The sequence below is a fragment of the Haliotis asinina genome, chromosome 7 (genome assembly GCF_037392515.1).
Source record: "Haliotis asinina isolate JCU_RB_2024 chromosome 7, JCU_Hal_asi_v2, whole genome shotgun sequence".
Classification (NCBI taxonomy): Eukaryota; Metazoa; Mollusca; class Gastropoda; order Lepetellida; family Haliotidae; genus Haliotis; species Haliotis asinina.
The window spans coordinates 18,162,673-18,189,346 of record NC_090286.1 but is presented as its reverse complement, the minus strand read 5'-3'; the positions used below and the strand labels follow the sequence as shown (position 1 = coordinate 18,189,346).

At 39.7% G+C, this 26,674-nt stretch overlaps 2 protein-coding genes across 2 annotated transcripts in view; both read left to right on the top strand.

Moving 5' to 3' along the window:
- LOC137291557 (uncharacterized) overlaps window positions 1-7,067 on the top strand; it is a 44,256-nt gene extending 37,189 nt beyond the window's left edge. Inside the window, exons 18-19 of the mRNA XM_067822936.1 lie at window positions 3,930-4,038; window positions 6,509-7,067. Of these exons, the coding sequence (XP_067679037.1) occupies window positions 3,930-4,038; window positions 6,509-6,596 (197 nt within the window). The 3' untranslated portion in view covers window positions 6,597-7,067. The remainder of the gene's footprint in view (window positions 1-3,929; window positions 4,039-6,508) is intronic.
- Window positions 7,068-15,136: 8,069 nt separating this feature from the next.
- Window positions 15,137-26,674, top strand: part of LOC137291108 (tyrosine-protein kinase SYK-like) — a 172,289-nt gene continuing 160,751 nt past the window's right edge. The window contains exon 1 of the mRNA XM_067822390.1: window positions 15,137-15,369. The gene's annotated coding sequence lies outside the window, so the exon portion shown is untranslated. The remainder of the gene's footprint in view (window positions 15,370-26,674) is intronic.

Here is a 26,674-nt window from a genome sequence, read left to right as displayed (position 1 = left end):
TTCCTTCTTCATGGCGTGATGCCATAGTAGTACCAATACCTAAACCTGGACGGGATCATACGGATCCATTCAATTATCGTCAGATTTCATTAACTAGCTGTGTTTGCTAGACCATGGAACGTATGATAAATAATCGACTTGTTTGGTACTTGGAAACTAATAATCTTATCACAGATATACAATGTGGTTTCCGGAAAAACAGAAGTACTGTCGATCACTTAGTGCGTTTAGAATCATTTGTGAAAAACGAGCTGATTAATAAACAACATGCTGTGTCTATCTTTTTTGATCTTGAGAAGGCATATGACACAACCTGGAAATATGGCATACTGAGAGATTTACATGATTTCGGTTTGCGAGCTCGTATGCCTCAATTCATAGCTAAATTTTTAAATAACAGGCAATTTCAAGTCCGCGTGGGTTCTACCCTGTCTGATCATTATAATCAGGATCAGGGTGTTCCACAAGGCCGTATTTTGTCTGTCACTCTTTTTAGCGTCAAGATCAACAGTTTATCTAAAGTTTTAAACGATTTAATCGATGGACCTTTATTTGTGGATGATTTTAATATTTCTTGCCGCGGTAAGAATATGCATACTATTGAACGGCAACTGCAGCTGTGTTTAAACAAAATTGATAAATGGTGTCTTGAAAACGGCTTTAAATTTTCTAAACCAAAAACAAGTTCTATACACTTCTGTCGTAAATACAAACCCCATAAAGAACCAGAACTATTTCTCAGTGGTACCCCAATCAAAGTCGTCAAGGAGGCCAAGTTCTTGGGACTTATTTTCGACTCACATTTGATCTTTTTGCCGCATATTAAATCCCTTAAAGACAAATGCCTGAAGGCACTCGATTTATTAAAGGTTTTTTCAAATTCAAAATGGGGAGGGGATCAATCTACCCTTCTTCACTTATATAGATCACTGATCCGATCTAAACTTGATTACGGCTCCATCGTATATGGTGGCGCTTGTCAAAGCAACCTAAAACTACTTGATCCTGTGCACCACCAAGGCCTAAGACTTTGTCTTGGTTCTTTTAGAACCTCTCCTATCGACAGTCTATACGTCGAAGCTGATGAGCCTTCTCTCAACTTACGTCGTATCAAACTATCTTTACAATACATTACAAAATTAGCTTCTAATGAGTCTAACCCCGCATTTCATTGTGTTTTTAATCCTCTCTATGAGGATTTGTATAACAAAAAGTCTTCTCTTGTTCCGCCTCTTGGGCTCAGAATTAAGCCATTTCTTGCCGCTTCTAGCATTGAGCTGGACCATATAGCTCCTTCCCGTCTTCTTTCTTCTCCTCCTTGGCAGTTGGTTAGGCCACAAGTTGACCTAACATTAACATCACTTAAAAAATCAGAAACGAATGAATTACAATATAAACAAGAATATAATCAATTGAAACATAAATATAGCAATTATAAATCCTTATTTACAGATGTGTCCAAGGACGGTGGCGCAGTAGCTTGTGCCACTGTCATTGGATCCAGAACAATATCTTCTAGATTACCAGATAATAGTTCCATTTTTACAGCTGAAGATAACGCCATATTAACAGCTCTTAAATATATTCAAAGACACCCTAAACGTAAACAATATATAATCTATTCTGATTCTCTTTCTTGCCTTCAGGCTATTAAAAATTTATCATGTAAACATCCACTTTTAATTGATATTATTGAAATGTATAATAGTCTTGCTACTGGCCAGTACGACATCATCTTCTGTTCGTTACCAAGCCACGTAGGCATTTCTGGTAACACAATGGCTGATCTTGCTGCCAAGGCAGCACTCAACAAATCTGTGACGCCACTTCTTATTCCTTACAGTGATTACAAAACCACCATTAGATCTTATATCCGTGATCTGATGCAGAAGAAGTGGGACACTCAAGTAGGTACAAATAAATTACATGAAATAAAACCGTATATTGGTTACACCTACTTGGGTTGTCGGTCGAGATTTGAAGAGGTTATTTTAAGACGATGTCGTATTGGCCATACTAGATATACTCATTCATACCTTTTAAAAGGTGAGGATCCTCCATTTTGTATCCCTTGTGATGAGAGAGTTAGTCAAGCATATCCTGCTTGACTGTGTTGAATTCTCCATCACAAGGGATAAGTATTTTACAGTTAAAACAATTAAGGATCTTTTTACCAGCGTTAGGTCTCATTTAATTATTGATTTTTTTAAAAGAAATTGATTTTTTGATTGAATGTTGAAATTATGTTGTGTAAATAGATGTATTTTAATTATTGGAAGTTTGGATTGGTAACTTGAATTGTTGGTGGCTGTACCCTCAAAGGGGGTTGAAGTATTGTAAAATTATTGTCCTCCTGAGAGGGTACGTAAGTCCAAAAACATTCACAGTAAATTTAAACTTTCCACTGTTCTTAGTCGTAGTATATCTGTATTTTTAATTTTTGGCTAGATATGTCTAAATTGTTAACAGCTGAGGGGATGATGTAAATCCGACTAGGCTTCATGCAGGTAGCAAAGGCACTGTAAGTCCCCATGGTCCCTAGTATGGTGATCTACCTTCAGTTGCTGGCAACCTATAGCCTGATTTTATATTGTATTGTCCGAATAGTGATATTATTTTTAAACTTTCCACACTAGTTTTAATCTCATTTGTGATATTCTAGTTGTTTTACTGTCCTTCGCTGACAGGTTTTTATACGATACATGTATTTCATTTCAGAATTAAATGTTCCCGTCACGATATGGCTGAGACATTGCCGATGTGACGTTAAATATTAAGTCACTCACACCAAATACGGACAGTCTGGAGACCATTTTTCGTGTTCGACCCAAGGATCATCCTCTACGTCCCAGTTCTTGGGAATGTCACCACACTGAACACACTTGCAAGAGTCCCCTTCGAGAAGTGCACAAATACTGCCTAGGACTCTGTTTCATCTGCACAGGCCAAGACTGAAAATAATTCAACCATTCTTTGAGGCTGTGGAGGGATACTGTCCATACAGAGTTACCCATCATCACAAAGGTAACCTTGTGAGTCTCTAGTCCCAGCAACGTCATGGCTTCTGTGTCTCAGCATTCCTCCAGTGTTTTACAGAAGACGGTGTAAGCTTGGGGTCCTAGTCTAGGTAAGATGGTGAGTAGTTCCCTGACACGGTCAAAGGAGGTTCGTGTTTTTTTTCAGTAATCTCTGCCTTCATGAAGATGGTAAGGACTTCAAACTGTACCAGTTTATCTACCACCTCCTCTACACGCTGTATAGCTTGCACTAGGCCAGAATGATTCTTCCTCAGAATATCACGTGAATGGCTTCCATCTTCAAGATAAACAACCAACAGGGAAAGAGACCAAGATGTCGTTTGTGTATTCAGGGATGAAGTGATGCATGATCCGAAATGAAGGGGTTTTATCGTTAAAATGGAAACCAGATGAAACCAGTTGATCTATCTGTATTCTATGACGTCTCTCAGTTGCTATGCACCTGATCTAAAAATACGCTCATCGACCATGAGGGCATCTCAAAGTCATTGCCCCCTGTGAAAATGAGGTCACCAGCAAAGTGTTTTCCAAGGTCATTGGACAAATGGAATGAGGTCATCCAGGTGTTGATGACGCCATTTTCGGCTGTTTGAGCCCCTATACAACGTCCATGTTGTTTCTGTTATTTTCCAAAGTTTAAATGTGGGACGTGGTGTGCAAAGTACAAGTGTCAAATATGTGTACATAGAGATGACGAATTAGGTACAACCATCACTGTATATTGGCGGATATTAATGATAAACCGTGCTTCAGCAGTGAGGTCTGCATATATATTTTTTGGGCATAAGTGGTTGTTTTTATTATTCTTAATTCCAACGATGCATGATGTTCTCATTCCAGAACGTAAATTACGTCAGATAGCATATGTAATTTGACATGGAAATATTGCAGCATGGTTGATGCGTGTTTGGGAAATTACAAAATCCAACGGTATTGCTGTTGTTGGAAGTCTCAGCGGCGAGTGGACCCAGGACAAATTGCAGCCTATGTTGGGTGAGAGGTGAGTAACACCTGGCTACATTTTACACAAATACGGAATTCAGGCTGTTTCGTCCAGTTCATAGCTTTCACATGATTTGATACTGACTTCATACACATGCGGAATACTGAAACAAATTGCCAGTGTTATTCAAACAGGCACAATGTCATTTACGGCTATTACTATACCACCTACGTAGATGTGTAATGGACGTTACCTTTACGTTTACAATTATGTTACTTACATTTACAATATCACTTACTTGCTTGTCCCTCGAAGATCCCGTTCAGACGGTACATAACAACCCTCCGTCGTTATTAGGTGTTGAGGCTCGCATCACACTCACGTAAATCGATGCTCATCATGTCAGATTCTGGATTGTATGGCCCAGAGCCGATCAGGAAGTGAATGCTGATATATAACTGCAAAAATGCATACGTTTACTTATTACCCAAACATACTGTCTCTATTTTCAATAATGGGTCGCCCCCTCACTTCTCATGAACGTAATTAGCAAATATTATCAGTATTGTTGCATAAAAGTACCAACCTGGGGCCCATTTCACAAAACTCTCGTAATCCTTAGATCTCGTAACTTTTCTCGTAAGCATTTGCACCTGGTATACTGTAACATAGGAGGTGCAAATGCTACAAGCACAGTTACGAGATCTTAGGCTTACGAGAGTTTTGTGAAACGGGGCCCTGGCCAACATGCATCATGCATAAACAGTCCAATAACCCTGAAAGTATACTTGTTACAGCTGATGTAATCGGTCAATTCGATATGTTCGTTACTGTCGCTGGTAGCAAAATATTACTATGCAGTTAAACAATGCAATCTTCATACCTGACGATTAGAACATAAGGACATTGATACTGGTAAAACGTTTCATTTTCTTCAAATTGTTAAGCCAATGCATTCATTTTAGATAAATGAATTTGTTGTAATCTCATGACGCCAGTTTTGAAATGTCGCGTAAAACAATGCATAGTCTTACCCATTATCTTGGAAGGAATGCAATTTCTCTTTACATTTATGAAGACAATGTGGATTTTAAGTTTAATTTGCTCCCAAACATGCTCATTGGATCTTTACAAAATGATTGTTTTCGGGATCTTGCGATAAGTCTCTCTAAGGACAAAACAGTAATTCTGAAGACATGACATGGCCTGAAATGTTCGTTACTGATATCGTTTCTTTATATATATTTATAAAATATTTGCTTTGTCAATTTCATCTTCATAAACTGTTTCACACAGGTACAACAATAAACAACATCATTGTGTTAAATGTGTGGAAATATCTTAGTTTTATCTGTTTTTTAAGATAATTTTGACAAGATTTACTACCATGTTCTGTCTTGAGAACATAATCAAGTTTTTCAACATACAATGACTTACTCTTACATATCTCTGAGATAAGCTTATTTCGACTACATTTGTATTTATAAATTGTTCCCAATCTTTAGGTAAGTTACTACGTTTAGCCTTTCCATGAATTCTTTTTTCTTATCCACGAGTTTTCCGATAAATCCGTTCATCAATGGAGCATCATTTCGACGGATCACTACAGTATTGTTTGGAATATTTGATTTACATAGGTCTGTTAATGCATTAACAATTTTGAAGCAGTGGTTTCAACATCAGCATTTAGTGTAAGAACTCCCACTTAACGTAGCTACATTTTGCCGAAAAGAATATCGTATCGATATGATCGATATCGATCAATCATATCGTAATTATAAATGAATCTTGAATAGGCTTCTTTCGTCTCTTTAATAGATATTCTCGGAATGACTCTTTTCATCAGAAAAAAACTGTCCCGTGATTAACACTCCTAATCACATACCAGAGCTATCTTTACATAAATCAGTTTCTATTCACTATGTGTGCGACTTTTCTTTTGTGGTTCAGTATATATCGAGTGGTTGGAAAAGTATTAAACCATGTTTCCTCCTTAAGTAGACGGATGGATGTACTTGCACTGTACATGGGGATTAGTAAGTCTGCCTAACAAGAACACACTTAAAATGTTAAGGAAACATTATACTCTCACGCGTTATAATAAAGACCACGACTGCTTTCTACGTACGTGGTCTGTTATAACTAATGTTTCAGTGTTAGGATTCCCTAAGAGTGTATGTATCTTGGTAGCTTGTTATATTTTTAAAAGTTTACAATTCTTGTTGAATTCCCTTTTAAATAGGCCAATATTTTACCTTAAAAAGGATTTCACTCAAATACAACTTGACTATTCTTTCCCAAATATTTGTGAGGCTTCTGCTCCCTATTATCGAGAGAAAGCGACTATGTCCGGTATCTCTATGACCAGTTTGAGTAAAAGTATACAATATCACTTACATGAGCTATGTGTTCGATTCCCTACAATATGCGGAGCCCATTTCTGGTGTCCACCGTGATATTGCTGGGATATTACAATAAAACATATTTATATGCAGACATTATAAATACACATTGTTCTTTCTTTCAGAATGTCATGCGTTCTGAGTGAAGGCGCTGAATATCACTGTCGTTCAGGGAGTCACGCTGCAGTGGTCACCGTATGGCGACATCACTAGGTGTGCACAGAGAGTCACCTCTGCTGGAAGTGCGCGGTACCTGAAGGAAACGGATAAACTAGCCGACATTGCGAGGTTGGCACGGCGCAGTGAATCACTGCTACAACTACGGTTGTATTGAGATTGTTAGTCGCTCATGCTGCATAAATTGATGTTTAATAATTTAATAAATTACTGCATGACGTTTTCCATTAGACTGGTATTGTATGTGCATTATGTATCTACTCATGGTATGCTTTTGCATACTTTGCATTTTACGTTTTCTTCTGAAGACTGACTGTTCACGTTCTTTTATTGGTATTGAGGTCGCATGGGGGTATGGGATGTTACGGTAGAATTCATTTCTCACCATCCCCAACTCAAACCGATAACTGATTTGTTTATTGTATTCTTGTATTTCTTGTATCCCTTCAAGGAACATTTTATAAATATGATATGCGTAGATATATCATTAAATGATTGTCACTTCTTTGTGTTATTCATGTCTTTAAGCAAAAAAGAAGACTCCCACAAATACACTCGCTGAACAAACAAACGCATGCATGTCATTACTGAAAAACACACACACACAAAACCAAACGAATAACAAGGGAGGGTAGAAGAGAACGTCCAGGCGACTTGACGTAACTAACGGTGTCTTCCGGGAATGCCGACACCTTTTGTGTTAGGTACGTAAAACAGTGAAGCATGGGGGATAATGGGGGACATATCCTAACCCCACGTGGACGAAATTCAGAAAGTGGGCGAGAGCTCAAAGTGTATGCTTGGTCTTGAGTGAGCGAAGTTCAATTTTTCATGATGGTGTATTGTAATAAATGAACAAATGAATAGTGCTACGGTTAATAAATTGCCGTGACAAAAGATATAAGAAACCCTTTATTACCAGCAAAATATAACACAGACAAGTTTAAAATGTTCAATAATATACTGAGCAAAAAGGGTCACAAATATAAAATATTAACTCACCAGAATCTTGGTATTACAGAGAGCAGAAATATTAGATGGAGCTTGTTTACAAAGTCAGTAGTCAAGAAGACTGTTTCAAACGATGGCGATGTAGGTGATGTTGTTGACAAACAGTCGATGATAGGCAGACGCACACAACTCCAGAATAACTCCGAGTGTACGTTCGAAAACAAGCAAACCGTGGCTTTTATCGCCATTTAGCCAGAACATTCGCGAACAGGAAGTAGACAACAGACTGACGAGGGCAGGTGAATGGAGCGCTATGAGGAAGGCCTGGCGCCTATACACTATTTGCCATGGAACATATACGATATGAAACGTAGCCCACAACTCAAACTCAAAACTCAAAACATTGTGACCCAATGATAAACATCACTTAATCAGTGTTTTTATACGGATATCGATGCAAATTAGAGAGGTCATATGCAAATTTTAGGGAGTACTTTTAGTGTAAACAAGCATAGTGTCACGGGCCGGTGATCGTGTCCGGAATCGGATCGTGCCATGGTTACTGTTCTGTCAGCGCTTTTATCCCAGAAAATTCATGCCGGTTATGATAGACTGAGTAGATTACAAAGCGGACATAGAAATCCATAGGTTTGCAAAGATACCAACAAACAATTTCCCGACCGACTGTCACTGTTAGCGAGAGGATGCATAGAAATCCAAGTGCACAATGTCAAGCGAACATCAAAGTGTATTTGCTGTTCAAAAGGTTAATTGAATTGTTTTTTTTAATTCCACCCGAGCTTTTTGTTATTTTTCAAACGTAAGCAAAGATTTGTTGACAACAATACGCTCTTTAAATAACATAAACGCTGAGTGGGAACTAGATGACGTAACGGAGTCAAATGAGTGATCAGTAGATAATTGCGTTTATTACTCGCCCGTTGAAAATACTGCAGTGTAATATTTTCACTTCAATATTACACTAGTGTAATACCGCTTGACGTATGACGTCAAAATTGTTCAAAGTTGTGACGTCACAATTCTAATGTTGATGTCGCGATTTTACTAGACCTTGCTTGACTTGAAAGCTGAGTGTCCTCACACTATTGGCAATTTCGCAGCAGTTTCTGTCAATTTATGTTGGCGAGAAATAAACAGAATACATGTACTAAACTCGCTTCCGTGAAATACCATTTTCATTAACCTCGTTAAAGATTTAGTATCAAACGAGCGAAAGCAAAACCAAATCATTAACTCGTTTAATAAAAATGGTATTACACGGAAGGCTTGTGACGTCACGAATTATTATGCACATATTTGTGACGTCATAGATATGCATTCACATCCCTCAAAGTTCATTTTCATGATCTGTGGCAAATGAACTGTATTTCTTGTAAAATATAAAGTAGGAATGACCTTGTATGATAAATAGGTAATCACAGGAATAAACACTATGTATTTCGATTGCAGGATATTAATCATTCTAAAAAACACGTGTGTGTGCACGAACCTTGATTAAGAGACACAAAGAATTGAAGTTGACTAATAACGAATTTCACAAATTTCTTTGGTTGGAATGTTGATATGTTGTAATTTTCAAATACACTGTATATCTCAAATTGATATTGACAGTCTGGTACAGTGTGTGTTGACGTTTGGCGTTATTCTCTCGGCTAGTGCTCACAATACCTACTGTCGGAAACGGACCGATGAATTACAACTTTTATCATTTTATTAAAATATAAATAAAAATATACATAGTACACATGTTTATCATTTACTAATACCCAACTGCTTTCATATATTTGAACATTTTTCGGACTCCAACAAAAATCAATCATCACTGCTAACTCAAACGTTGTTATCTGTCGCGGCGGGGTGAAACCGCAGAAATGGAACAGCCACTATCTCGTGGTAAACGGGGTACACATTCCTGATGAAAAATGAAGTTGAATATTAATGCTGACGTGAAACAGATGAAGATTAAAGTGTGCGATTTTTTCCGTGCTGAAGGCGAAAGGGGCGAACTATTTTATGTCATTAATAAATTCCGTAAGCAGGCATCAAAAGCTTTAGGAGTATCAGCATGGGTACTGACAAAAGTTCTGGAACACAAACATTGTGAGGGTGATGCGACGCAGGTAGGAGTCTTGTCAAAGTCACACAAATTAAAACATTTGGACAACTTTCAAAAGAACTTTTTAAGGCAGTCTATCAACAAACTCTATTCTAAAGGTAAGTACTTTGTGAACGCCCTGATATCGTTCGCTTGAGAAATAACTTTCTTAGGGTAATGAAGAAGAAGCGAGAGGAAGGTTTCGAGCCAGTGTGCTTGGACAGGACCTGAGTCAATGCCTCGCACACTGCCAACTATCAGTGGGTACCCGAGGGGGGGGGGGGGGGGGGGGGGTGATAAGGGGTCACGTAGAAAGTCTCCTCTAGGGATAGGAGACTAATCATTCTCCATGCTGGTTGCTTCGGCAAAGGCTTTCTCCCAATCTGCGACTTGGTTTTCAGGGCCAAGTCCACAGATAACAGAAACTACCATTCCGAGATGAATGGTGCGGTTTTCCTCGATTGGGTTGAAAACAAGTTGGTTACCAGCTCTACCAGAGAAGTAGCAAATTCGATGGATGAAAAGACGAATGATGAAGCAGAACATGTTCGTGAAACATGGAAAAGATATCTGGACGATTCTTTTCTTATGTAGGAGATCGGCTAATTTATAGTTTAGAAATGAGATGTTGGGTGGAATGAAATAGTGTTTTCGGTTGTTTGTGTTTATTTATCGACGGGCTGGGTGGTTTTGTTAATATAAACAGATGGGTTAGGTGGCTTATCCCTTCGCTATCCGCCATGTTGGGTGCGGAAGCACTTCGTTGTGACCTTGCGGAGGTTAGCTCAGTCGGGTGGGAAAAATAGATTATGATATACCATATTTTACGGGATTAATATGGAGGTAGTGTGGGTTGGGGGAGAAAGTGGCGTTAGGAATTAAGTAGATGTAGGAATTAGTGTAGGAAATAGGTTTTGTTTTTGTTAAGTAAGTTAGGGAGAGAGCTACCTTTGTTCAGTTTTTGTTATAATTTGTTTTGCTTATTTTTCTTACTTTTTATTTAACAGAATAAATTATTATTATTGCTTACACTTTTGCCTTGTGTCATATTTTGTTGAAAGAGATGACAAATGCCACCGAACCGAAGAAGAGTGTACACTAGCTACTGTTCCGCTGGTTTATAGATTTCCATCATTTATTAAAATTACACAACGCTATTACACAAGTCCATAATAAACCATGGACAGGGAAACACCGAGGCACATTCTACACATTTGTACTGTGGAAGAATTACATCATTTTCTTCTTGATTCGGTTCATCCTTTGCTTTCTTTCACAGTGGAATTCGACCAAAATGAGATTTCATTTTTGGACGTAATAGTTATAAAGCAAGGCAAGTGAAAACGGATATTTACTACAAGCCGACGGACATGCATCAATACCTACAATTCAATTCATGTCACCTGCGGCAATGGCAAGAAGAGTATGCACTATTGTTTCGAATGTGGACACAAGAAAAGTCAGATTAGGAGAATTGAAGACATATCTTCATCTACAAGGATGTCCACGAGGGGTAGTTGAAGATGCTGTTCATAAAGCAGTAAACATTCCAAGAGAGACACTTTTGAAAACAAAAGAAAAAATGCAGTGTTGGACATTCTTCCATTCGTTTGTACTTACAACCCTGATAACTGTACAATCATGCCCATTATAAAAGCGGATCTTCTAATTTTGTATAAAAGTGATACTATGAAAAAGGGTTTATCCAAGACTAAATTTATACATAGCACTAGGCAGGCCAAAATCCTAAAACAAATTAAGTGTCCATCTAAATATTCACAAGATACAAACACTGTTACTGTAACAAAATGTCACCTCGATGTGGAACTTGTTCAATCATAACCGAAGATTGCAAATTTGCCTTTTGTGAAGATAAACTATTTACTATCAAAACAAACATGAACTGCCGCAGCAAAAATGTTATATTTGTTTAACATGTACGGGATGTGGTGAACATTATATTGGAGAAACTGGAATGCCGCTAAAGGGCCGAGTCATTGTACATACACAGCAAATTCGACATCCCGATGTGCGATGTATATATGTAAGCAAACACATTGATGAATGCGGAAATGGCTCGTTTACCATCCTTCCGTTTTATCAATTGTTTAACTATGATAAACAATTACTGATGGAAAAAAATACAAATGTTCATTATAAGGCTGTTTAAGTCTTGGCCCAATTCAAAAGTATAATTTTGTATCCTTCCTACCGTAACTCAGTATATATTTGTGTACTAAAACTATCATGGATACATGTTCACCACTATTGTTCCTAACTATGACGTCAAAAACATGATGACGTCACAAACACAACCATAATGTTACTCGTGACAACGTTTCACGTCACCTTGCAAGACTCTGATTACCACGACCTGTACTTGAAAACGAACCTGTTGCTATTGGCAGACGTTTTCGAGACATTCTGGAATATGTGCTCCAGTACAGCCTGGATCCTGCGTGGTATTTTAGTTACCCCGGTCTCCCTTGGGATGCCTGATTGAAAAAGGCCGGCGTGGAACTGAAACTGCTGACGGATTACGACATGCACCTTAGTTTGGTGGGATAGTGATATTTTGCTTCAGATTCTTCCAAAAGCACCAAATTTGGCACAGAGGTAGCCTAAGACATATAAAGTTGATTTCTGACGGGCGCCAAGATGGCCGCCTCCGCCAAAATGGCCGCCACCCCAGTATAAGAACGTTTTAGTTTTAAATTGTACATAATCATTTTGTATATCAAATGAAAGACAATAAAATGAGCTTTACAGTGATATATAAATGAAATTTGTGAGGATGGTCATAAAGAAGTTAGATGAAAAATAAGATCTAGCGGGTGGACATAAAACATCACTCACTCTGATGTCAAGTCATGTTCTGATGTTTACTTAAGTGACCTTTGCAAATAGAAGTGACTCAAGGAGAAAGGACCTTAGGATGTTGGTGTTCAGAAACAATGATATGAACTCTTCCTTCCTTTCCTGTCCCACCCAAATGCAGATTTGGCCAACGTTTGTAAGTATGAAAATGAAAATGAACCACCAAGCCTAGCCTAGCTGGCAGAGAGTCATTGAGATTTGGAACAAAGGCAGACATAACGGATTGTATCGAGGCACCAATTGGCCATACAACTGCTCAAAACTAGCAGCAATCATGGTTTTGGATATGGCAGCAGCCATCCACATGATGCGTCCAACAGAAGCAAAAACATTCTCTGACTATGTGTCCCTTAAAGACATTCCATATCTTGAGGCCCAGATAAAGAATGGAGCCCAGTGGATTGATACGGTATGGGATCCCAGTGGATTGATACGGTATGGGATGACTATCCCGAGAGTAATAATCTTAAATCCCTCACTCATCACCGCAGTCTGACTGGTTCAAGAACACGAGTGGTGATGGCAGCACCCTGGTACCAAAAGTACCAAAACAAGAATGAGGAGACATAAAGGAATTCTTTTCCAAACCGGATATGGATGGAAATGTCCTTCTGAACACCCTCTGTGAAAATATGCTTTCAAACCAACAGTGTGTCCTGGGTACTCTACAGCCATGCAACCACACCGAGGATGACACAAGAATCATCCTCTGTCATACTGCAGAGCGCGGCCACACATACATCAGCCTATGTTCGCGCTGTTGACAGCGATATTGTGATTTTGGCCAAAAAGTTCTTTGAGACCTCAGGCGCCCGTCTGGAATCGAATTAGTATGCCTTTAACTACCTCTGTGCCAAATTTGGTGCTTTGGAAGAATCTGAACCAAATGCCCCGAAAATAGTCCTAAGCTCCCTAACTACTTTTCATAGAGAAAGGCTTACGAGGTGGTATTTTCATGGCTTCCGAATGCTACGCCAAAGCCAACAACAAGTAGGTGGAAAGTCATGACGCAAGCAAACCAACCAAACACCTCCTCTACCTCGACGCCAACAACCTGTTCAGCTCGGCCATGAGTCAGTATCTCTCCACCGGAGAATTTGAATGGGTCTCGTCGCATGAGACAATCGACGTAGTGAGCGTCACGCCGGATAATTACACGACTTGCACAAAATCACCTGGCTCCCGAACGATTTACGGTAAACCGGGCTGGATGTCCGACTACCAACGAAACTTGCTGGGAAACAAAAAACAAAACAAACAAACAAACAAACAAACAAAAAAAAAGAACCCAAAAAAAGAAAAGAAAAAAAGATGGCAACGTCGAAAAACTCGAGCCGAACCTGATGAACAAAACAAAATACGTCACAACCTGCAGCTTGGATGGAGCTTTACATCCAAAAGAACACGAACTTGCAAAGCAATTTCGAGAAAAACTTGTGCAAGCTCATGAACCATGAACAACTCGGTGTTTTGTAAGACGTTGGAAATTTGAGAAAACGTGTCAACATCAAGCTACTCAGATTCACACAGGAATAAAGTCATCGCTAGCCCTGCGTTCAACTGGAACAAGATATTCGACTATGGTTTGGCCGTGCTGCACATGAACAAAAGCCACATCAAATTCACAGTTTACCCCGTTCACGTGGGATGGGCGTCCTTAACAACCAAAAACATCTTTTTCCCGACCGACCCCATGCTCACTTCGAAGTCCATATCTCAAAAACTATTCCAACGATTTTACTCAAATTTCATACACCTTGGTCAGTGGTATACACAACGGGGGCAGGGGATAAGAGACGACCAGGGCCTTAATGTCCTAAATATCACTTTGTAATGCTAACAAATGCAACATTAAAGAAAATTTACCCCTCCCTGTCTTCTTTCTTCTCCTCCTTGGCAATTGGCTGGGCCACAGGCCGTACTAAAACTGACTTCATTTAAAAAATCAGTAACAAATGAATTACAATATAGACAAGAATATAATCAATTAAAAGGTACATATAGCAATTACAAATCCTTATTTACAGATGGGTCAAAGGACCATGGCGCAGTAGTCTAGCTGTGCCCTTGTCATTATATCTTTTACATTGCCACATAGCAGCTCTATTTTAACAGCTGAAGCATATGCCATATTAACAGCTCTGAAATAAATTAAAAACATCCTGAACATAAACAATAAATAATCTTTTCTCTCTTTCTTGTCTTCATGTTATTAAAACATTTCTTGTAAACATCCACTTTTAATTGAAATTATTGAATTGTGTAATGATCTTGCCACGGGTCAATGCGACATCATCTTTTGTTGGTTACCCAGCAGGGCAACGCTCGTGCCCATACTGCCAGAGAATTTAGAGACTTTCTTCGTCACCACGGCATGCAAACCCATCACTGGCCCTCAGTCCAGACTTAGACCAAACAGGACACTTGTGGGACGAGTGCCCCTTTAATCTTACTGCGCAATAACCCACCGGGAAAAAAATCATTCCCTTTTGTGAGATGAAACTTTGGCTTATGTTTGAATGTCTTCAGGACCATTTATAACAAGCCTGAGCCTTTCCGAAACACTCGTAAGTTACGGAAAAGATCATTCGTTAGTGTCAGCTGATTTGAGCCCGAACGATGTTTTCTGTGTGGTGAGAGTGAAGAAGGGAGGTAACTCTAACTTCCTTGTTTTCAACTTCCTTGTTTTCAGAGGTTGATCGGTGGCCTCTCCTTCCAAGAATTTTAAGTAAATGCACATCTCTGTCATTTGTCAGTTTGTGTTTTTTACACCAGTTGTCGAACGTGGAATCACTTGTCCATTTGTGTTAAATACGGAGTAGATTCGACTTCTGACAGGCTGTGTTGACCTTGTGCTGGAGAACAGTGAGTACATAGATTCTACGTAAGCTTCGAGATTGTCTCTGCAGCAGCATGATGAATATTTTATTACGGATTAGTTTAATAATACATCGATAGGTTTAGGCACACACGATTTTATATTTCTTGTTGTTATATTTACGAATACTAATGACTGAATAGACATTTTTATCAAAATGTCTACTTGTACAAATATACTTCCTTGTTCATTGTCAATTTGACTCACTCTAGTCACAGTTAACTACAGATATCTCCTTCGACAAGCCATAGTGTATGTCTCACATGGAAGGGGAATCAAATTAGTTGATGAAGTGGAAAAAGTATATTTTCAGAATATAGAGAGTCCACTAAAGACACGATACTCTTGGATTTTCAATACATGTTTTTGCACAGAGCCATTTACACTAAACAAGAGCTACTAAGAATGAAATTGACAGATAGTGACCAATGTGCATTTTGTGGCTCAAATAGCGAGGATATTTACCATGTATATGTTGATTGTCCAGACATCAAATGTTCTGGACAGATTTAAAAATCCTTGGAAAACCGTAAAAAATCTCAAACCATGATATTCTACTTTGCTCAAGTGGAAACCATTTGCTAAACCACATGTGACATGATACTATTGGCAGAGGACCACATTTTCATTATGAATCTAAATGAATACAAACCTAGCTTCACAATGTACAGATCATTATGAACGGACGTTAATGAGACTGAGAAAATTTATCAATAGGAATTATGACAATATGATACACTTTAAAGGGGCACTGATGCAGAGCAATTTCCGTGGACTGTTGTAAACTTTTGTTATTGTTTTTCTCCCGTGAGTACCCGGATGATATCCCGAAATTCGTGACTGGTTCGTGACCTCTCCTGCGCAGTCCGTAAGCGCAATTGATAGTTTAATTATAGACAGATCAACTTAGGTGAAGTCATTTTTAGTTCATTACAAATGTTAATGAAGGTTAATCATCTGCCAGTGGTAGAAATGGTAAAAAACAATTAGGACGGGAAAATAACGAAGCCAATGTACGTCTCTATATTTTGTCTCATAACCCTAATTAGTTTATTGTCATATTTGTATGATTCTGAAAATTAATAAAAGAACACACGATCTGCTTATACTCATAGTAAATTTCTAACATAACAGCAACATTTATATTGCCAGTGTGGATCCTATTTCACACACATACGCGATCTAGTGTGTGTTTTCTGTCATACAGATTCTGCTGAATGCTACAACAAATAAATTAAAACAAAATGCAAATAATGAATGTAAAACAGACTAATTTTACAGCAACAGTGTCAGGCTACTACCTTGTTCAGGAATGTATCCATCAATATCCACGTAAAAGAAATCGTATTCCATTCATCTGCAGCTGGTAAATAATCCTGCTCTGTGTCGCGTGCCTGTCTCATTTGCGAAAAAGTAACACATCGTTTCATGTCTTTCGTTGGTGAAAACCAGATAAACCTCTCATTGGTCTCCCAAGATAGCACACCTGGCAACTAATTGTATGATGTCCACTATTCTAAGTAATTTAGTTAACCAATAATGAGCAATCAATCAATCAACGAAAGGGTGGTTAATTCTTTGAAGGGAGGATGTTGTTTTTGCACTCACACTTTACGACAGGGTGTAGTCATCTACACACACTGCCTTTTGACAAATCCGCTAGAAGATAAAAGTAATTAATCAATCAGTGTGTTATCGGTTAATCCTTTGATCGATGTTTATTTTTGTAACCCAGCTGATAAACCCTCTTGCATCACTTACATGCACATATTACATAACATACAATACGTTGCCATTACAGACCTTAGTTTATAATGTTGAGTATTTACTCCAGACAGGAGAAATGCCAAATGGGAACCTTTTTGAGTAACCTAGTGGCGTACCACTAATTATACCTGTTATAAATCCATCCAGAGAATGATGGCAAATAACACGTGTAGGTTTACACCATCAAACGCGAGTTACAGCAAGGAAGATGTAATCTGTTTGTCGCATGCAGCCTGAAAACACTTAAGGGCCGAAACTGTTTTGAGGATACCAACGGAATTTCGTTACATAAGGAAAACACACAGGCATTTGCTGTGTACTTGGGTAAATAGGTGAAATAAGGGGTTTTAACGTAAGAAAATTTCCAGATTTCTCTACCAAAGGCAAAGTCATCGTTTTTTGTTTACAAATTCAAATAAATCAACTGTGTGTTTTTATTATCATAAATAATAAACCATTGTAGCCACCACAGCTACCAAAATTTACGTATGATATTTGCTATCACAGCTGAACCAACACTCAAAACTACCTAGATATAAAGCTTTGCAATCTTCCGTACTGAAACAAATGGCTTCCTACGTGCCTGTAGACATCATATTTTCATGTAACATGATTAAATATCGACGTTAAAAGCACAGCAATAGGATCAAATTGGATCCGTAACTATACCATCCAAGCATACAAATAGAATTACACTGCTGGAATATTTGGTTACGATCAGACAAGGAATACCATGGATATTTTTAAACAAATGGCATATGATAGGCATCCGGCTTCCTGACTGTTTAGGTGAAGAAATTCTGCTAATATGGACAGGAGCCCAGTTCCTTTGTCCGTCATGGTTGAAGGAGCGGGCGCTGACCAATTTACGGTTTGGTTTCGTAATTAGACCGTTGGCGAGAAACATTATTCGCTCCGCATCAGTGCCCCTTTAACAGAACACGGCGTGTCCGATAAGCAATCCTGTAACTGAAAATGAGCCTCTTGCACTTTCTGTATTGTATATAGTCTGGCAGAAAATGTTTCAGGATGGTGTTTGGTAACTTTACTTAAAACTATAAGTGATATCCATTTCCAATTTGGTATGAGGCTTTATAATTCTTTACCATTGAGGATTTTAATTGTCATAATTTATCACTCAATCATAAGAAAGTTGTCTATAAGAGCTGTCATTATTCCAAGTCACAACAACACCTCACATGTCAAGGGTATTGAGTTAATTACCAGAACAGCGATTCGGTCATGCAAATGGGCAGGTCACATGTCACATTCTTACAATATGCTTGGCAGGTCATGTCACGTGACTTAGACCATGTGCATTTTGCACTAGTTAATAGTGTCAATACCGGTGTAGGGCAGAAGGGGTCATCTCAAAATCAAATATCCACGCACATGTAAATAACAGAGAGTTTTAATTGTTTAGCTTCCATGAAAATGTTTTGAGCTTGGAAGTAGGTAGGATACAGGTTTATTTTCTAGTCATTATTCGCAGTCCTATAATCATATTTCTGTGAAACTATGCATGTACACATTACTGAAGTGGGTCTTTGATTTGTATTTTGAGGGTTGCTCACTTACTTCTTTTCCTCGAATTTTTCAAGATTTTTCAATCACAAAGTATCTCTTCTTCAGACGGGTCAGTATCTTACTTATCTCCAAGATGTATTAAGATTGGTGGGATGGTCTCTTCTCTAATACCATCTAGTTTCCAGTTTTTCATTTTCAACTGCCAATACATGTTTGACACAGACTTCCCACCGACTGATATCAATCTCTCCTATTGCCGTGTGAACAATTTTTTCAACATCAGATAACTTGAATGTTGTGTTGTAGCGTGATACCTTCCCCTTGATTCCCCTTTCCCCCATATCAGTTCAAGTGGATTCAAATCGCAATGGTATGGCGGTAGTTGTAGAACCACATGATCATATTGGCAGTGGTTCGTAAATATCAGCGCATTGTTTTCTACTTGATCTCTTGTAACTCATTCTTGATTTTACGATGTCATGCCATTCACACATGGCAAGTTTTATCCCTGAACACTTATTTATAACCAAATTTCTGCAACAATTTGCAAATAGTATAACGATTGACATCGAGGTGGTCTTGAGCACGGAGCTGTACCGGCACTTGCTCATTTTGATGTGTTAGTTTTCTAATGGTGTCCCTGACCAGCCTTTGATCAAAACTATCCACTTTTAATTTCCTACCAATGTTTGAGATGGTCCCTGGAATGTCCATAGACGAGGCATGGATAATACCACTCAACATGCCCTATGAGAGATCCAAGGCATGTTAGGTCCGTTCGAAATACTTTTCAGGAGCTACAAATGGACAGCCCCTTTCACTTTCTCTTTTGAAATAATTATAGATTTTTCTGATAATGTCTTTTGCGTCAGCCGACAGATTGGATGTGGACACTTCTCTATGTGTAGATGTGTGTGCACTTCGTGAAATGCACATGCTTGAAGTCACGTGACATGATCTGCTGAGCATAGTGTAAGGATTTGACATGTGGCCTGCCTATTGGCAAGTTATGGACAACTTTCTTTTTATCAAGTGATAAATTATGACGATCAAAATCCTCAATGGTAAAGAATTATAAAGCCTCATACCAAATTGGAAACAGATACCACTTATAGTTTTAAAGTAAAGTTACCAAACACCATCCTGAAACATTTTCTGCCAGACTATATGTACTAGTTGAACTGCTTAATTCAGATATTCCTAATATGAAATATACATTCTACTGTCTGCTTTTTATTATGTTATTTGTAATATTATACTCTACCCATATATCCCGCTGAACTGTAACCAAGTGTAATGAATGATAATATCTTTAAAAAACCAAAATGCAAGAGCTATAGAAAACCTTCTCCATGTTGTATGTTATTCGCACCGATATCCATGGGTGACAGTGAGGTGTGTTTTGCCATGTACTTGTACATGTCCTTGGTGTATATATTCAACAAAAAAGAATCGGTGTCGGTATACAGCAGCTTGCATCGATTGCTGTTTTGTTGTTTGGCTTGGTTGTAATAAAAGTCATACATCAAATGTTTGGACAGGTTGAGACGGGCCAGTTGAGCTTAATATGGCTTTAGTTCATATGGAGAGCCCCCAAGGCATTATCAAAGAGCTTGCTCCGCTTGAAAGCTGGGCTAGCTATGAGTTTCCTGAGTTTTTCTTCATTTTGAAATTGCATGAATTTGACAGTAATCCATTTTCTCAAGTTTTCCATGGTTTTACCGAACACCAAGTTGAGCCTGTACATATGCTTTTCTTGAATTCGCTGGTGGCCTTTTTTCAAAGCTCGGTGTTCAGTGGAATGTAAGGTTCCATCCAGCTACTTTGATCGAATTGCAGCACCCAATGTATTTTAGTCCGTTTCATGCCCTCTGATACATGCAGTTGTAGAATCTGATAGCGCACCATGTACTTGATCTTGTACATCAAGTTAGGAACAAGTTTTTCCACATTAGCCAGCTTATTTTTTCTAAACAACGTTTGTTGATAGTCTGACATTCAGTTGCAGTTCACCGTCAACCATTCTGGAGTCAGCAGATAGCTATTGTGTGATTTATGCAATGCCGCAGGACACTCCAAATCCATTGAGCGAGAGGGAAATGTGTTTCTTCATGTTGTTGGGGATGCATGTTAACTTGTCCTTGATGATCTCTCGTGACGGGTTGGTCGCATGTGTAGCAACACTTAGTATTCTTGTGAGCAAGGTATTATATCCATGAGGGCAAGGTCTGACAAAGTTTCCCTGATGTTTCTCTCTTCATGTTGTAAGAACATGAGAAACGTATCAGCCATGTCAGGACCTTGTCCCTGTCACATCAGACGACCACGCACCCGAACCCGCAGGCTTGGTGTTCTTGCGTTTTGTACATGAAACTGCATTTGGTCATCGTGCCAGGCGATAAACAGTTGAGCTGTTTTATGAGCTCTTCGATGTCAGCGTAGAGCACGTAAGGCACAGGCCTTTGATTATGTGATTGATGAATGTTAAAATGTTTTAATGTTCTGGCGGCATGTCAGTTCTGACAGCCGTCTCTCCCATGCCTCGGCAGTCTTCTCAGTGCGCTTCCAGCAGGCCTTCTCAACTGAAGTCATGCAGACATTGTTCTCAGAAAAGGTTCTTTCTGGGATGGTTCATTTGGTTGTACAACAGTCGGCCTAAACTCATAATATGCTTGGCATCATTATTGAAGGGTCAAATGGTACATAGTTCATTGAAAGATGATGCACTTACAAATATTGAAAAAATTCAGCGCATATCAAGGTTTATTGTGTTAGCAAGCAGGACACATGAAAGCAAGTGACAAAAATACCATACCGACAACCATGAGCTGTATAGACCACCCGTCAAAAATGAAAACAACAAACATTACTCAGTCAGTGCATCAATATCTTGTGTAACCTCCTCAAGCTTCCACGACACATGTGCACCTATTCCTCATGCTCCTAATCAAGTTCATGAAGTAGGCTTGTGGAATTGCATCCCATTCCTCCGAAAGAGCTCTCCTGAGTCCTGCAAACTCCACTGGTGCTGGATGACGCCTGTAAACACAACGATCCAGTTCATCCCACACATGCTCAATAGGGTTGAGGTCTGGTGAACACGCTGGCCATTCCAGACGCTCTACATCCTGTTCCTGAAGGAATTCCATCACCAGTCTTACCCTGTGTGGCCTAGCATTGTCATCTTGCAGTGTGGAGGGTCTACCATAGAAACCATGCATGGCCTGCAAGAGAGGTACTGCAAGAGGAGCCAAAATCTCATCCCGATAGCGCTGTCCTGTCAGATTACCTTCAATGACGTGTAGTGGTGTTCGACCAGTGAACGGTAATCCCTGTTCAGACCATGATCGACCCCTTGCCAAATCGGTTGTGTGTGACTACAGTTGCATCTGTAATTCTTTCTCCATTAATCCTCTGTCTACCATCATGCTCAAGTTGAACCGACTTTCATCAATGAATAAAACTGAAAACCAGTGACATTGATTCCACCACCCATGACGTCTACCCCATCTCAAACGCACCTGCCTATGACATGGTGTCAATGGTGGGCTATCTGCAGGCCACCTGCACTGAAGTCCTGACGCCCTTAATGTTCGACGAACTGTGCTTCTGGATATCCTTACATTGTCAACATTGAAATGTTCTGTCTGGAGATCAGCAGAGTTGAGGAACCTGTTACGTAACACAGTATTAACAAAGTGTCTATCCTGACGAACTGTGGTGACTCTGGGACGTCGTGCATATTCCACAGTCCCATTAGCTCTTGTCTTGAAAATCATGTGCAACCCATGCACGTTGAATTGCAGGTTGCTTTCCGTGTATATGAAATTAACCAAAAAGACACGATTGTGATATGAACTTATTGGCATTAAAGATGACAAAAACCTCATTATTATGACCTGGTGTCTTTGTCCAAGCTGTGAAGAAATGTTTTGAAACATTGGATATTTCACTTGAAGCATTATTATAAGTGAGTTATCGCTTTCATCAAACAGTATTAAAACTGGCTTGACCCTTCAATAATGACGCCGAGTATATATGTGTAGTGAGACTGGTTGCCTTTTTCGATCAGAAGTAAACAGTTTTGTTTTCCACCTTCATCATTAGAGAGATGGGTGTGGCTGTGTCTATGCCATCACAGTTCGGCCCATCGTCTGTAGGATAGCTTGATGGTCTGTTCACTTTGTATCAGCGAGTAATAAGGCAGATCTCAGAGCCCATCTTATGTATTGATCGATGTTGTTAACGTTCACAATGGCCTTTCTATTTTTGTAATACAGAGGCAAGTCTAGGTACGATCTGTCTCTGAATGGTATGTAGTTCACTATATCTTGCCAGATGGTATTGAGGGTGTCCACCATCCTCCTGAGCCTCTATGGGTAAATTTATCCAATGATTCTTGTATTCGTTGCAAGGATGTATTGAGGGTCGAAGGAATCTAGTCGGCTTGAAATACGACTTCCTGCTTGCCTTGGAAATGAGGCTCAAGGTACACAGTCTGCCATCCGTCTGCTGTTTTTTGAGCGACGCTTCATCATAATAACCATTGAGTTCATAACTTTTCACATGAGCTTTGAATTTGCTGACAGTAATGCAATATCCACATGCAAAGTCAAATGTGTAATTGTTTTTTTTTAAGTTTTTTATTCTCAGGAGTTGGCTACGTTTATCGAGATAATCTTTTTTTCTTCTCATAAATAAGTTGGTTTCGGACCACACCTTCTCCTTGGGCTTGACATTAACCACAATGACATTTCACTCCAGTACCACATACCAAGCATATGTAATTCACAAAACCCTTTCCGACAGACATCATGTGTTTGCTGCAGTAGTCCTCAGTCCTGCATTTCTTGCTGCTTGTCTCAGCTTTTTCCAGAAGTTCGTAGTATACGTGATACAAAGTGGGTCTCACCTTCGCTGTATGCACTTAGAGATATTTTATAATGAATACAGTAGTATATACAATGGGGGTTTTAAAACACTTTCAAGAAAAGTCTCTACAAAGCCTTATTTACTAAATAAGGCTTTGGTTGGGCCCTTAGCTCTTGCTACTATTACCCCTACTACTTAACGTGTGTTGGAGGTAACACTGTGCCTATGTCACGTTTATATCGATGAAACAGTTTAACGTGAACCGCCTACGATCACTTTGGTGTTCGTAATAAAGGCTTGCTGGGCTTTTTGTATCCCCTGTTCTATGTACTTTTTTTTCTCGTCCTCGCTGATAGCAGACTTACGAGACTTGAACCGAATATCTTGTTTCATTCCGTTATATTTTGTGAGTTCAGAGAGGATTGAACGAAACTCCTCTTCTGAGATCTTACTATCAGAGAGTGCCGTGGAAATACGCTCACTCACTGTGTTGAGCTTTGCTTCGGCCAGAACCCTGATCTCGTCGTGTTTCAATGCCTTACGATGCAGTCTGCGTGATACTAACTTAAGTGCCAACCCTGCCAACCCTGCCACCCCTGCCGTTATTTCAATACCTAGCACTATAGGTGCGGCCACGATGGTAGCCAACAACCCAACGCCTGCCGCCCCTAGTCCCATGCTGGTAGCCATAAGGGTAGTGTCAGCCCCGTCCACGATATTGAAAGCTCTATTGTACTTCTTACATAGTGCTTTCCGCGTGTCACGGTCTTGTTCTAGTTGGCGTTTCACATCACATAACTGCCTCAAGCGGAACCCATCTACGGTTTCCAGCATCTTCGCTACTTCCTCTACGACTGGGTACAGACCCATCCTATAATATATATTTTGAAAGATATTTTAATTGGGTTTCAGTTAAAAGTCTATCAATGTATTTGAAGTCTACAAGGGATAGATCATTACCAATGATAATAGGTGAGAGGCTAATAGACTTTCCTGTTGTAATAAAAACCCCACTGAGGTTTATTAAGCGGTTTATAGAACCCCAGGTGGTATCCTGTTGTATAATAATACGACAATATTGGTGCATGTGTTCGTTAGACCAGTGTATTGACACCCCGGGTAAAATTTGGTGTACTCTTGAGGTGTTTTCATTGTCTAAACCAAAGAAGACTTCTATGATGAGTGTGAAAGGGACTAATATTCTTTCAGGATTACTAAATGTTAATTTATTGTTTGACCTAGCACTTAACCCATTTTTTTTCCTGTCCCAAATAGTTATCATGCGTAATTCCCTCTCCGGAATGAAATCCCCGGGCCAGATACCGTTGTTCCTAATCTTAGTGGTATACCCCGTATCTGCGTCTATTGTGATATAAGGTGAGGTGAGTGTTAAGTTGATCAGCCATTTGGGCTCTTTTAAATCTGATAACGACACCAGTCTGTACACGTTGTCTTTGAAGTGCAGGATGTATAATTCATCTTCCTCACCAGGCTGATCGAATCCCTCCGTATCTCCTAGGTCGTTAAGCGTAGTGTTGGGATGACTGGTCATTATTATACTATTACGATATAATTTCCAACTGGTTTTTTGATAATAATTCAGGGGTTAACTTCATACCCATGAAGTGTATGTTGTCAGGCAGGAAGATCTTGGTTAGTGATATCTTGTTTTCCACGATCACGTTGACCCCCTCCAGACTGGTGTCGGCTCCAACACCCACCCGCACGTAAACGTTGCAAACTTGATACTGGTGGCGTTTCACCCACCCCAGTTTGATCCCCTTCACGATCTCGACATCATTCCCCGATGGTTCCCCTAGGTAGACTTTGATGATCAGTGTTGAGTTTGCCGGTAGACTCTCTAGTATCTTGACCACGCCTTCGAATTCAGACACCAACTGCAATGTCACGTTTTGTATGGTCAGTTTACTCGATAGCATGTGGGCTGCCATAGTGTTGAGTGGGCTGACGACTACGCTACGTCTCTGAGTTGGGACATAAGCCACGAGCAGGGTTCCATTGTTCACGACTTTGTTTAGGTGGTTGTCTTTGTTATCAGTAAACACGTAAGGGGAGCCGAGCCTAATATTGAGAAACCAGTCGTTATCGGGTAACAACACCCACTTGTCATCTTCGGTGAAGACGAGCATATATGGCTTGTTTCGGGCGACGGTAGTGCTCTCAACATCGTCTAAGTCGAACAGTTTACCCCCGAACGATGGGTATATTATCCAGTTATCACCGGTGTTGACAAGGGCGTACTTAGTGTTGACTGTTGCTCTTGTGGTATCTACTATATCACTTAGGGTTCCACCGGAGACTTCAACGCGTTTGTAAATGTTGTTTTTCAGTTGCAAGTTACCATCTACTCCGGGAGCGTCGAAACCGCGCGTGTCTCCGAGGTCGGAGATCCCGATATTGACGCATTTTTTCACTCCGGGCCCTTGTGCGCTGGTCATTTTACATGAAGCGTTAAGCTGAGGTATCCTATATTTACAGGATTATGATTTATATCTAACACCGATATTATCAGCTCAGGTATGTTACCCTGGGTTAATCTCTTATACTGCCGTGGTGAAAACGACTCGGTTCTACCGTCGTTGTATTTCTCAGTTTTCACCGGCACTGCTCTCAGTATAGTGGAAGGGTGACCTCCTTGAATGTTGTACGTTGTGCTCACCTGACCGAGATGAATGTACAGCTCTCGGTACGGTACTAGGTCGGGTAACTTCGTGCCTGTGACGGTTGTTGTTGGTTTTATCTCGTCAGGAGACATACCGAGTATCCTCGCTAATGGTCGACCGAGCCTCAAGGAGGTTCTTCCGTTGTTGATTAACACCACTGTGCCGTTTGAGTCGTTCATCTTGAGTTCGGCTCCCAGGGGTTTGAAGACCTCATCGTTTAGAGAGCACACGCTGTAGTAGCCGTCAGTTATCTGACTGCGAGTTCCACTGACGAACAGCTTATTGTTGCTGGCGTTGATGTTAGTCCATTGCGGTAGGTAGGTGATATCGCAGAGTGCGACTTCGAGTTGACCTGACGTGTTATCGATCGCGTGCGTCAGCTGAACGGCCTCACCGCTCGTTATTCCTGGAAGTGTTATGTACATATTATAATATATAAATT